This window comes from Ruditapes philippinarum, unplaced genomic scaffold, assembly GCF_026571515.1.
Source record: "Ruditapes philippinarum isolate M1 unplaced genomic scaffold, ASM2657151v2 ctg1756_1_1_1_1, whole genome shotgun sequence".
Taxonomy (NCBI): domain Eukaryota; kingdom Metazoa; phylum Mollusca; class Bivalvia; order Venerida; family Veneridae; genus Ruditapes; species Ruditapes philippinarum.
In genome coordinates, this window is record NW_026866698.1 from 128,230 (window position 1) to 143,087 (window position 14,858).

General features: G+C 29.9%; 1 protein-coding gene and 1 long non-coding RNA gene across 2 annotated transcripts; both read right to left on the bottom strand.

The window, feature by feature from the left end:
• Positions 1-1,827: 1,827 nt before the first annotated feature.
• Positions 1,828-4,625, bottom strand: LOC132733375 (uncharacterized). The gene is made up of 3 exons (XR_009626159.1): positions 4,035-4,625; positions 3,215-3,510; positions 1,828-2,133 (listed from the first exon to the last, which is right to left on the bottom strand). It is a non-coding gene; the product is annotated as an uncharacterized LOC132733375 (long non-coding RNA).
• Positions 4,626-11,168: 6,543 nt separating this feature from the next.
• Positions 11,169-12,956, bottom strand: LOC132733379 (uncharacterized). Its single transcript, XM_060720021.1, has 2 exons — positions 12,551-12,956; positions 11,169-11,553 (listed from the first exon to the last, which is right to left on the bottom strand). The coding sequence occupies exons 1-2, from the start codon at positions 12,826-12,828 to the stop codon at positions 11,478-11,480; spliced, it is 354 nt and encodes a 117-aa protein (XP_060576004.1). The 5' UTR covers positions 12,829-12,956; the 3' UTR covers positions 11,169-11,477.
• Positions 12,957-14,858: the final 1,902 nt, after the last annotated feature.

Genomic DNA, 14,858 nt, shown 5'->3' on the forward strand with positions numbered 1-14,858 from the left:
ATACCGTTCAATTTCGATTTGGTGACAAATGGCTTTTACTAAACTTCTAGTGACATAGAAAATTGAAAAAAAAACTGATAAAATGTTATTTTTGCCGTTTTTTATGAGGAACTCCGGAAAATGTGATTTTTTTCTTATATGCCACTGAATCATTACACAGGTTTATTGGATATATACGGTGGGTATGTACAGACAGAGAGAGTTTGTAGGCTTACTAAAACAAAATATTGGCATAATTGGTAAACGTTTTGACTACACAATGATATACTTACATTGTTTGATATTCTAATATCATGCATGTGCCTGATGTTTAATTACTATCAAACTTTTGCTTTACTTGTAAATAGCATTGGAATGAAACGTAAAAGTTGCAGACTTGTGATTTTATTGTCCCATATCTTTAAAAATAACATTTACAAGAATAACAATTTTTCATTTTCTTTCACTGCTATTTACAAGTAGAATTTCAACAAAAAGTAACGCATCGTGTTGTCAATACAATTTTGCAAATTTTGATGCCGATTTTCACAACATTTTTCTCATGTTAGTTTATTTTCTGTGTTACCATGTTGGTACTTTCTTTTGCAACTATGTATCAATTCTTTTTTTGAATGACAATTTTCGTTATACTTGTTAATTCAAATGTCTATACCTCTAGTCACAATTATAGGAATAAGAGAAATGATTATTAATATAAAGCTGTTGATATTTCAAAATCAAGCTATTGCTTATACGTTTTTTTCCAATATTTTAATTCTGTTCAATATTTAAAACATTTGTAAAAAACGTTTAAACAGTTTCACTAACATTTTCCAAGGAATAAGCATTCAAAAGTGAAACAAAATATTTATCTCAATTTCAAAGTTGATCTTTGTAAAGACCAAGTTATTTTCAACTTTTTAATGTAATGCAAAATTTCAAAATAATTTTTAATAGGACTAGCAGTTCTTTTTTGTTAAAGGGGCACCCCAGATTTCATATTGACATGGCGGGACTTAAAATAATTTTCCGAGATTTGCGTTCCATTTAATTAAGTCGGGACAAATAATTCTGAGCAAATTTTCCCTTCATGGTACATCCCTTCAACCATAAGTTATCATTTTTATTGTCCAAAATGATCCAAAATTGAAAAAACTTTGCAACGCTTTCTCGCTCAAAAAGGGTTAAGAATCGCATTAAATACGGTATTCAATTAAATTCCGAGTATATTTCTTTTTTATCCTTTGCAGACTCATGAGACTTCTCCATTTGAAGTGTTTTACTTGATCTTTGTAAGAATTTGTAAGAAATTTTTTGGCTTTCTGTCATTTTTGGCGCTCCTTAAAAATTCAGTATACTTTAATTCTATTTGACACATACACGGCAGCAAAACCAGTATAACACTAGGGTAGAGCCTCGTCCAATATAAGTATGTCCGTTTTAAACTCGTGTTTTAGTTTTAAACATTTTTTTTCCTTTAAAGATATAATATGCTCAAATTTAAGACTTGAAAATATTCATGATTTCTACACAGTCTCTTTTCAAATATTAAATAAACGTGTTTTGACTGAACAAAAGAAAATATGATATCGTTGAATAAGGGAATTTTTTATCTTAAAACTCCTGGTTCTCTCTCAGCCCCTAGTGATATTCAGACGCTAAAATAATTGCTAAAAGACCAAATATCGAATTAAGTAGCGAGCGAGGAGGTGCCGAGAATGATGGAATGTAAAATTCGGCTCATTTCAACTGAAATCCCTCTGATTTTCTCCGGAGCTTGCTGGGTCGTAGTTATAATATTGATATTATGGTTTATAATTCAATGTTGAATGAACTAAAATATGTTCATAAATCCATTAACAATTTATTATAACATGATTCAAATAGAAACCCATTGGCACGTACATAGTACTAACAAATAAGGCAAACTAAAAAGTAAAAAAATATCAACAACAGCAGCAGCAACCACAAAAACAATAACAAAATAATGATAATAATAATGTTGAGTTCTGCTTATAAGTATGTGGAAAAATAAATACACATTTCTTATTGATATGTCTTTAAATTTAAATTTCCACCACCTTTGAAGAATTAACGCTTCGTCAACTTGTTCAAAAATCGCGTACTGGACCCCATGGTTGATCACGAAAATATCTGAAATGAGCACAGTTTTATGTTTATAGCTTTATGACAAAATGAATATTCTTTTTGTTAAATAATTGCAATGTCATAGAAAATTTGTAAAACAGTTACACCATATATATAGGAGTATTCATTATGACATAGATACATGAATTTCAAAATGTATAAAGCTATATATCTGCTTCAAAAAATATACTTAAAAATACGTGTACGTACGAAAAAATATGGTAGTACATTGCATTAAACGCAATTTTGCGCGTGCGCAAAATCATTGCGGTCTCTATTAAAGGTACAATATTGTCAAACCTCATGCATGTTGTATACTCTGATATACCTGAGTGAAATAAACACTACTTAAAATAGCAGCCTAATATTTTGTTCCGGAAAATTTCTGTTTACGTACAATATCCATGTGTTTTAAATAACAGAGACATTTTATTTTTACAACTTTTTCAAGAATCTACCATAAGATTAAAGAAACAATATACTTCTACTGTTGATAAATTTTATAAAAATTATTTCATAAGATATAGCTTTTTCCCTTTAAGGTCTGCTTGTAAAAGTCGTGAATATTCTTGGTAAAAATATCTATGCTGTGAAAAATGTCTTATGGAACTTTGATTTGGTAGCACACAGAATAAATAACTTTTTAACTTTAAAGCCTGGGTACTTTTTTGTTACATATGTACTGCTTTCATAATATCACAAAGGTAGGTTTGACATTGCAAGTCAAACACAAGCGTTTATTTGATTTATAATTAATATGCATTACATACAAGACATGGCGATGAGAGATAGAGAAAAGGCAGATAACCTACCTGTGTTTGTCACAAATACAACGATTTGGTAGCACACAGAATAAATAACTTTTTAACTTTAAAGCCTGGGTACTTTTTTGTTACATATGTACTGCTTTCATAATATCACAAAGGTAGGTTTGACATTGCAAGTCAAACACAAGCGTTTATTTGATTTATAATTAATATGCATTACATACAAGACATGGCAATGAGTGATAGAGAACAAGACATGGCAATGAGAGATAGAGAACAAGACATGGCAATGAGAGATAGAGAAAAGACAGATAATCTACCTGTGTTTGTCACAAATACAACGATTTTTTCCTCCTCTAGGAATTATTGTACAGTAACCACCTATTTTTGCGCACCTACCACGAGTAGCTATATCAAAATTTGGACAAATCTTGAATTTCATTGCCCTCTTTGGTATTATATCAACACATTCAGTATGTTCCTTATTAAATTGACATCTTTTTCTCTTTCTACCGCCCTCACTTGAATTCATTTGCATCATGAGCACTGCATAAATAATCACTATCACGGCAAAAGGGTAAGTTGTCAATGTTTTCATCTTCGACTAGCATTATTTCTGAAATTTTAGAAAAAAAGTTTTGCCATCCTCGATAAACATTTGACCAACATCATATAGTAATCCCTATCAAATTGTGTAAGTGCTTAAACTATTTATAGCATTTAATCAAAAGCTTGGAATGTTCGAATAATCATATGAAACTAAGAGGTAACGAAACAACAGAATCGGAAAAGGTTATTGAAACTGGGACTTTTTTCAATTGGCCGTCAGTCATATTTAGATTACAATAGTATGTCTTTAAACAAACTAAAATATGATATCAGTTTAGTTGCTGTTTGTGTTGTGGCGAATCATCTTCGTAATAACATGCCACGAAGTTTGTTACCTGCTGATAATTGATCCCTTTTAATCAGATAACTAAAGATTGTAATTTCAATATATACACTAGCTTGGTGCTTTTAATATAAGCATGATAAGTCCAACTTTATTTGCGAGAATTAAACATATACTTATATATAACATCGTTTAAAATGAAGTTAAATTAATATTTCTGTAGACAATATATAACAATTTATACTTACATTCAGCCTGCCTTTTAATGAAAGAGGTTTTGCTGACAGTCAGAAATTGGTTTACTTATATACTCTATCTCAAAACATTTGGTTAAACCGTCTACATCTACTTTCGACTTTTCTTTTCTGTGTCATATATAGGGATAATTCTGACCAATCTGGATAAAACGCAACAACGAATCAGCTGGAAGAAAATATAAACAATATATGTCCGATATAGTTTAATTATTCAATGATATTGCATTGAAGAAGACAATGATGTTTTTTTAATAATCACATGCCGTAGTGTCCGCTTTGTAAGTAAGTTAGTAATAAAGAAATGTCTTATAAATGTGTCATGCGAAAATACTGTACTTTTATCTTATAACACTATCTTTACGGAAGTTAATTATATTCACTGAAACATTTAAGCGTATTACATCCATAAAACAACATTTATCCATAAAATCTTGTAGATTAATCATGAAAATTGTGAATTATAATTTATTCAGGGTCATTTCTGTCACTTATTTTTAACTGTAGGACCTATTTTTGTAATTCTACGAAAATACGTTAAAAAGAAACTAGAACATTCGATCAAGGACACTATTCTTTATATGTAACGTCATAACAAATGTAAATAATAATTACTGATATAGTATCGAATGGTAGAAGACTATAGCAGTACAAATATTGTACAAACATAGACAAGTTCATTGCGTAGGTATTGTTAACCTACTATGCATTTAAAAGTTTATGTTTACCAATCTAGCACATTTTGATATCATTCACGTTTTATAAATTCAAAATATAAATTGACACTTTTGTTGTTAAAGAATGATTTTTGTTCTCGATGATTCTAAAATCTTAATTGTATATTCAGAATAACAACAATCATTGCAATCATTTTGACAAAGTAAATTATTTTGTGTGTATTTTAAATGTTTCATGTTTATGTTTAAAAAAACATTCAGTTTTCTTTGGTATCATATTACATGGAGTTTCCATAAAATTACTCATTGGTCAAATATAGCTCAAATATATTTTGCTTCGTTTGTTTTTGAGTAATTGGGATAATTATAGAGAGTTGTTAGTTAGTATTCAAAATGGAAGTCAATATACTTCCTTGTTTACATTTTGATACCTTTACAACACATTACTGAACATTCAAAGCTATTTTTTGATTTCTAAAATGCTCGAAATTCATTATCATGAATATTATCAAGCACATATTTTATCTGACCTTTATTAAGCATTTCTAAAAAACATTTATTTCTGACGCATAATGTGCTTTTAAAAAGAATAACTTTCTTTGATGATATTAATGCACGGCTTGTATCCGTCCTCCATATAGCATTAACATGAACTATTTTAGCTTTAAACTAAAGCTTACATATTATTATTATTGTAGTGTAATTTGTCAAAAACTACTGCCTTCCCGGTCATAGTTTATAGTACACATACTTCCAATTTTAAATATCAAGGTTTTCTTTTATCTGCATGAATGCTTCCGACATTATATTATTATTATTTTAATTGCCAAACGAATAAAAATCAAAATAAAATGGCAAATTCTGAAGAGAATCATGCATAGTTTTATTTTTTTCAGTTCATTAATGCAAAGACAATATACGAACAGAATGTAGTAAGGGAGTGAACAAGGTGATTTTGACAAGTGTGGATGTTTTCTATTCACCAGCGAGTATGCTGTTGATACAATAGTCCATGTCGGTAGTTCTTTTAAAGAATCAAAAATGATATCACCAAAATAAGTTTAACTTCATATAAGAACTAAAGAGAACCTGGTTGTCAGCCATATATTAAGCTGATAAGGTACAGTGTCTACAGGAAAAGACACATAAAATGCTCTCACTTGATAACAAACATCTTCTTAGGGCATAAAATTAGTTGTTTGATGACAAGCAGCGACGAAAATGCAAAATGCAACAGCATTTGGATTGAACCATCATCGGAAAAGCTTCAAATGGAGAAAGTGTTTAATTATACATTGCAGTTGAAATGCACCGGTCTATGACGATTGTTTTGATACAGACGTTGATCTCATGTCAAGTATAAGAATTTCTTGCAGCTCAAAGGAATATAGAAGATTATTAAATGCCTAAACAAGCATTCACGGAAGTCTTTTTCTTGGCCGGTAAAGTCTGTACTATAGCAGGCACATGTTTGCAGTATCATGGTGTAATCTTTACCAATACGTCATATGAAAATATATAGAGTGCTCAAATACATGTATATTTTAGTTTAAAAATCCATAATTGGTATTTGTTATCTCATATCTTCCTTTGAACTGCAGTTTTAAAACACGCATACTTTAAATGTGAATTTAATTAAAAAATATCCACACGTTTTCATAGCAATTTAAGGCCATTATCAATAATCCTAGAATCAACATTTATGAAATATTTGTTCCTTCCTTCTTTTAATTTATGCCAATGGGTCGTATTTATCAAAATTCGAAATTAAGCTGAGGACGAGGCTATATGTGATAAATCATTAAAGGCCCAGCTTTGCAAAATCTCTTTATTATAACCATCATATTTGATTTTGCTTGGAAACTATTCTTTATTTTTAAAGCATGCCTGTTTGAGTCAGGAACAGAAAAAACCGTACAAATTAATACAATGGAAATGGTCCTGCCGATTGTTTTCCAAAAGTTAAACAAAATGGACTTAAAGGATGATTTACCTCAAGATTATTTAAAAAGCAACTGGCAATGAAATCTCTCACAACAACGAATGGAAATAACAATTTGTGAAGACGCAAAAATGTTATTGATGACTTAAGAATAGAACGTATTGTTACATGTCAGACAAATGATACTCTGGGTGAATATGTGGAGGTCAAAGAGAAGGCGCATGATTTGGGACACTGACCAGTCTCTCAGCAGCTATGACAAAGAAAACGGTTCATATCAAACATATTGCTGAGAGATGAAAGTCTGAAAGTTTGAATGACCGAGTGACCACACAACTATGTTATTGAATTTTTTAGTACATATTTACCAATTACATGCCATTATTTTGTCTGTCAGTAAATAGTGTATTGTTGCTTTTATTGCTGGTTTATGGAAAAATCAGTTGTTGTTTCGTGTTTTATGCGTAATAGTATCAATAATGAGTAAATTTTGTTATTGTTGTCTACGTCACATCTACTTATGCTACATCAAGCGATTTTATGATAAAAAAATGCCTTCGTCATCATATGATATTAGTCAACTTATCATAGCCTAGCTTACTTTGTAAAAGATCATGCACTTATGAATGGTATATTGTACTATACATCATAAAATGACAAACTTACAAGTGTTTGAAAAACGCCATGGTCGTTATTTGTAAACACATAATACCCATGAAATGTGATATAAGTATCAATTTGTATCTTTTCATGTTTATTAACAAACGCGACAAAAATTGTTTTTGCTAACACTATTACAATAAAAAAAAGAGAAATATTTATAATAAACAGATCCCCTTTATCTGCATCATTTTACATTGACCACATGTTTCAACACATTTGCCAAGTAAAGACATGTCAAAATTTGGACAAATTCTGTATTTTCTCACATCAACATACTGGGTACGTTGCGCTTTTGATGCTTTTGATAGGCATTTCTTTCTTCTTAATTTTCATGCCCTAGTTCGAATGTATTTGCATCATGACTGAAGTAATAATAAGAATAAGTGCGTAAAAATCCATGTTGCCTCTTTCATTTTATTTTTCTGAATCATTTAACCAACAGTTTGAATTTTTGTTATGGGCACATGATAAACATTTGAAAAACAACCTCACCGTGCTCCATTGAACCTCACTGTGCTCTAGTGAATTTCTACTTTGCTCGATTTTACGTATATTCGTACCATTAAGACAAAAAAAAAACAAGTCATGCGAGTTTCATTTTTAAACACACTTGTACTTAATAAACCGATCATTGAAACTGAAAGGAAACGTGAATATTCCAGAACCATAGTTTCAACATTTTATTACGAGAACATTAGTCATTTCCAAATGATAATAATAGCATTTTGGTTTTGTTTCTGTGTTCATCAAAACAAATGAAAATCTCAGCATAGAAACTGAATAAATATGGGGTACACACAGACTGTTACATGGTTTTGTAAACTTCTTGAAGTATCAGATAAATGTTGCCTGTACATTAAAAAGTTGTATATATCACATGCTCCTTTATTTGATAATAGCATATACATGTATAATAATTCCAATTAATTGGCGACTGTAAAACGGTTAAACATTGCCGCTGATTACTCTGTACGATTTGGCCTCGTGCAGTGACAAGTCACTTTATGGTACGGTTAAGAGATGTTTTTAATGGCAAACTGTTGGAAAAAATAAAGAGAAATTACATGTAATTATGTCAAATGATCTCGCTTTTTCGCCAAGTGTCGAGATTTACAACAAGTCCAAAAGTCCATTAGTTACTCTGTCAAAGTAACTTTGGTATCAAGAAGTCAACATTTTGCATTCCACTGCATAAATAATTAATATCCAATGATTAGTTTAATATAAATGTTTATACTTACATTTTAGATGACATAATGTGTCATTTATACGCTATTATCAGTCTTAAATAGATTATAAATGAATAAACAAATGTTGTTATGTCCACTATCTATCATTAAAGAGACCATTATCTTTATGGAAGTTTATTATATAAGTTAAAATATGTAACACATCATACCCATGACACACATTATCTCCTTTTAAACGTACAAAACTTCAAATCAACCATAAAAACGTATAATTTCTTTAACACATTTCTGAATAAGATAACTATGCTGTGTTTCAACGAAGAAACTAAAATATTTGTTCACGGACATGATTCAATAGATAAAATAAGTATGTCACTACATAAATTAAACAATGCTAAATGTATTGTGTTGGTATAAACAATACATTTGACCTTAAAAGTTTTTTTTTGTAACAATAAGTACAATGTGATATCATATTCACTTAAAGTGGGTGAAATATGTTTCACTATTATTTCTTATCTATTTATTTTGAAGGAGGGGGTAATAGTTAAGAAGAGTTTTTGGAGTTGGGATGTCATGTCAGTGGTGACGAAGGTTTTAATCGGACAAATCTTTTATAGCAAACTTTAATTATAAATACATGAGCAATAAGTGTAAGATTTTGACATTAATGAATTAATTCTCGAAAACAGAAGACTAGCAAAATTGGAAATTTCTTTTCATTCACGTAAATCATTATAACTATTCATGACTGAAGTGGACCATGATATCAAAGTTGTAAGAGCTGGTTAAGTTGATTTCTTTCAAAATGATTTTGATATATAGAACAATATTAGGGATAAAGCACTCGCTTTGAAAAAAAATTGATTTGACACATGAAACCACAAATGTTCAACTCGAACTTTTGTCAGTATCTTGTATTTACAAGTAGTGTCATCATGCTTAAAGTTATCTTCCGCATCTATTTTTTACATATGAAATTTACACGAAACAAAATAGACTTCTTTCCTGCGTAATTTTCATGGTATTTTCATGTGTTTTGTTGTGTTTTTTTTATTGTTTCAAAGAAATTTTCTTTGCTTCAAGATAAATGTCCCCTTAGTAAAATGTCATCTGCTACATACATATATTAACAATTTAGTCTGACGCTTAGATTAACATGATCTTATATGTTTAAATTGGCGCAGATATTTTTAATTAAAAAGGAAATCGTTCTTGGGACAATGATAAACTTATTTAAAGATAGGAAATGTACGTATGTTGGTGCCAAAACCCATCTTTTATGTCATTTTTAAGATTCAATACCCTAAAACTAAAGACCATATATACAACAATACATTCCATAAATGAATACAGCAAAGTTTTTGATATGAATTATATATTTTCTACTTAAAGCGTCCTTAAACTTTCATTTTCTGTTAGAACAACAACTAAGTATTTTCAGTGAATTTATCTTTGCAAAAGTGTTTTTAAAATAAAGCACAAATGTCAACAAAAGTTTTTTTCCTTTAAAAGAATCATTTTATTTTATTTAAAAAATGCCGGTCAGTTTAACCGTTTACGTTTGTTTTAAAAGTAAGAAGATCTGGGAAAACGAAAAAGATAATAGTTACGCTTTTAAATACTAATTTTAATCCTAAGTTGGTATATAATTTACCCGGCGGGGCCCAAATTATCATTTTCCATCTTTTTTTAAAATTTATAATTTATTGGGCACTTTTATAAAACGATGAATCAGAGCATATTTAACCTTTAAAAAAGCGTCAGACCGCTTTTAGGAGCTCAGTTGATGTCCAACTGCGTAAAAACATTTTAAATTATTGCATAAATGAACTGATGCACTTGAAAAAGTATGTAAAGAATAATGAAGAAGTGTACTCAGATTCTTTTACTCGAGTCTTGTGTTGATTTCAGTCAAATCGTTTAAACAGTTTTGAATTTTGGAAGTTTTTTGGCGCAACATCAAAATTATTATTCTGGAGAAACAGATTAGTTAAATGATCTGAAAAAACGTATTTCCTTTATTTGTTTTTTTCAGACATAAATGTGTTTGTTTTTGATGTGTGAGTGTAAATAAAAAACTGGCATTGTTGACCTTAAGTGAATGGTGAAGAAGAATTTCAAGATAAGAGAGGCATTACCAATTTGTGAAACATTCAAATCACTAACGGACATTTTTAATCTGACGAAAACTTGATGACAAATACCGCAGACTTGTGTAGTGCCATCTATGATATATCCGAAGATGAAATGATCGTATCAGCTGATATCAAGACAAACATTGTATATGCTATATATAAACATATATGCATATATCATGGTGATTTCAGGGCTACGTATTTAAATGGTTTAAATGCTGGTTTAAATGCGGATGACTACTGCTGTATCTTCGAGGTCAAACAAATCTCATCTCCAGCAACTGAATTGTGAGCATAAACTGCATTGGAATATCAAATATGGAGGATAATGGATATAGTTGATGTTTCTTTCCTTTAGCCATGGCGTTCATCCCGACAAGATAACACATCTATTGTATCTATACATATTCCAATGCTTTTGTCAAACATATATTAGGACCTAATATAATATAAAGATTACCTTAATATTAAAACATTGCCTACAAAGAAAATGTTATCGATTTAATAAAAATATTATACTCACTGAAAGTTGTAGCACTTTTATTTACTTGGTGATTCATACAATGTTTATAAGTTCATTTTATATGATAACATTAAGTTAAAACATTTTCATTGAATTTAAGTCATGTTAATATTTAACTGACAGAAATTTGACCAAATGTCGAGATATAGACTTTGTATTTATGTATGTGTATCTTCATTTTAACCTTCTATTTTGAAATCAAATTACGCATTGTCCAAGTAATTTCAAAGTTCACACAGATTGATAACTGTTTTGTTTACTATCTGCTTTTAGAAACTAATTGATAATGATGTTGTTTCTAATTCTATAGGCTGGCTGATTTGTTGGTATATTTGTCTCTGACCCATTCTTGAAAGTTCATTGGCTGGTCTCTAAATAACCTGAAATATGTACAATAATAATACACACAAGATAACAATATTTATAAACATGTTGGGAAATAAATGAATATTTGATAACAAAGCAATTTACAAGGCATGAGTAAGAGTAAAATGAAAGGAGACAAAACAATCTGACAAAGTTCAACAATAGATTTAAAAGGCGTTGTAAAGCAATAAGATTTAAAGAGCTTTTCCTTTTCCCGTTTTCTCATATTGTTTCCGGTTTGTACATTTAGGTTCTCATTGACCCACTTTTAGCTCTATGTTTATACTCCGGCGAAATTGCATGGAGGTAAATTATCACCATTCAATGCTTCAAAATAACATCTTCATTAAACATAGACAATATTATTAATCTTCATTTCATGCTTCTAATGGTTTTTAAATACCTGTAGAATATCTAGAAGCAAATTGTCAGATTGGTTTAAGCAAGTATGATTATTATGCATGTTGCAATGGAAACAGAACATTAATTTCATAATTCTACTCCATGTGCTAACGTTCTTTATTTGTGTTTTATCATGTACCATTGTATACATTATTTCATGTTAATGGCCATAATTTTGTTGTACCATTTATACTAATAAGATGATCTTTTTCTTCTTCTTTTTATTGTTGTTGTTTATATGGTATTCAAGTTTCTAGCTTACTTAGGTATAAAACATAAAACAAAGAAACGAAATAAAACGTTATAAGCTTCGAAGTTGGTTCAGCTGTCTGGTCTGTTAAAAGTATTTTCCGGAAAATTTGTGCTTGTTCATTGATTATATGTTCGATGCCGTAAGACTTGGCTATATAGTTATTAATTGATTGATATTTTCAATGCAAGTATACGTTTCAACTTTGCATTTATGATCACGGCATTTTGTCTCCCAATAATGCTGACATTGATTTTATTTACATTCTTTCATTCTGTAGATTATCTGTTATGCACATTTGTGACATAGATTATTAACTACATGTAATTCAAGAGTTTGTACAAAATCATTTACGTTACCTTCCTGGGTTAAAACACTCGCACATTTTTCGACCTTTGGCTGTCTCAATCAACATGCACGTTCCTTTAATCTTTGCGCATAATCCCTCTTTACGTAAATCATACCCCTTGCAATGTTTGTATCTTCGGACTATTTTTCTTGGTATGATATCAACACACTCGCCTTTCTTTTTCTTCAGTTTACACAATCGTTTTCTTCTAGCAGCAGTCTGATGCATGTCTAATATGAGAATCAAAACGACCAAGGTCACGATAGCTTGACGTAGAAGTACACCCATGCCGTTTCTTCTGTCTTGTACCTACATCAAAGTAATGATAAAGATGTTATAAAAAATTCTGCATAAAGGCCTACCCGTTTGATGGGTTGTACATGTTATTGGTTTAGTACAGTTTATTCTAATTTATTTGAGTTTGTGAACGATTGTGTTGGAAACTACAAACTTATTGGAACACTCTCGAATCTGTTCTTGGAACCAACCATGTACTAAGCAATGAGTGAAGAGTTTCTTGCTCACGGAAACATGTACATGTTTGGTCATCTAACGTAAAGAAATAAAAGATAACAAAATAAGAAAAACTCGAGTTTTTTGACATAAGATTTCCACTGAATATATATAAGTATTATACGGCAAAAATTGTTGTTAGGCAGATATTTTTAAGTACCAAAGACAACCTTTTGAATAAAAAGCATTTGGTTAAATATATGATTCTGTGACGTAATTAAATCATTTGCAATAGAAACAAGTTTAATACGTAGCCAAAACCATTAAGCACGTGTGAATATACTTACATTTTACTTTTGTCAAAATATTTGCGAGTGTTAACGTATCCCAACAGAAGAAAATGTTCGCTTTTACTTACAAAGAATGACTAGAAGATAACATGTACAATGTTCTACTATTTAATCATAATCGCCACTAGCTTAGAATTAAAGTGTTAGTTTATTCCTTTGCAAAGTCTTCTATGAAATGCCAATATTGTTTGTGGTAAACAATGAGGACATAACAAATTTTAGCATTTTACAAAATGATTTATGTTTCCAAAATTTAATTTGAACATTAAAACAATTTTCGGATTGTAAACTTTAATGATAAGTGGCTTTTAAAATGGAATATTTAATATTGTATTCGAATACTACCTTCTCTTGTATAGATAACAAATATCACTATCTATTTCTCCAGCGAATACTTTTTCATTTTAAAAGAATTCGAGTCCTTTTATTAACAGCTTTTGACTCGGGTTGAAAGTGAAAACAAGTATATCCAATTGTGACAAATGACATGAATCATTGTTATTTTGTTCTTCAAATCAAACTTCAAAAAAGAAGAAATAAATAATAAGAAGAAACAATTTGTTTGATTGTCTTTTTAGTATACATAAAATAAATGTAAAAACTATGTACATGTAAGTGTTTTTTGTACAAATGGATACGAAACATGACATCATCTGAAACTTTGAGAACTATTTGTCAAACGTTGTAATGTAATACAAAACCGTTGCGTGAAAATGAATTAAAATTACTACGCTTTAATATAAATGTAACCTAAAAAGATCAAATGAATGGCCTTAACTACATATCGTAACAATGCAAGTTTTCTTAAAGCTCGGGGTTGCTGCAGGTATTGGAAAATATATGCAACTTTACATCATTTCAACAAATGGTTTTGGCGATGTTTTTTTTTACAAACAATTCCAGATTTCGACATAATGAAAGTTTCCTTAAAAAGGATGTTATTCTCGGAATTTTTAATAATCACATGCCGTAGTGTCCGCTTTGTAAGTAAGTTAGTAATAAAGAAATGTCTTATAAATGTGTCATGCGAAAATACTGTACTTTTATCTTATAACACTATCTTTACGGAAGTTAATTATATTCACTGAAACATTTAAGCGTATTACATCCATAAAACAACATTTATCCATAGAACCGTGTTGATTATTCATGAAAATTGTGAATTATAATTTATTCAGGGTCATTTCTGTTTAAATGTTTAAATGCGGATGACTACTGCTGTATCTTCGAGGTCAAACAAATCTCATCTCCAGCAACTGAATTGTGAGCATAAACTGCATTGGAATATCAAATATGGAGGATAATGGATATAGTTGATGTTTCTTTCCTTTATCCATGGCGTTCATCCCGACAAGATAACACATCTATTGTATCTAAACATATTCCAATGATTTTGTCAAACATATATTGGGACCTAATATAATATAAAGATTACCTTAATATTAAAACATTGCCTACAAAGAAAATGTTATCGATTTAATAAAAATATTATACTCACTGAAAGTTGTACTTTTA

What these genes read in the sequence shown, in the direction of transcription:
- LOC132733379 (XM_060720021.1), bottom strand. Translation starts at nt 12,828, where the DNA reads ATGGGTGTACTTCTACGTCAAGCTATCGTGACCTTGGTCGTTTTGATT. An exon ending in GAGTGTTTTAACCCAGGAAG is followed by an intron (nt 11,554 to 12,550) that starts GTAACGTAAATG and finishes TACATATTTCAG; the next exon opens with GTTATTTAGAGACCAGCCAA.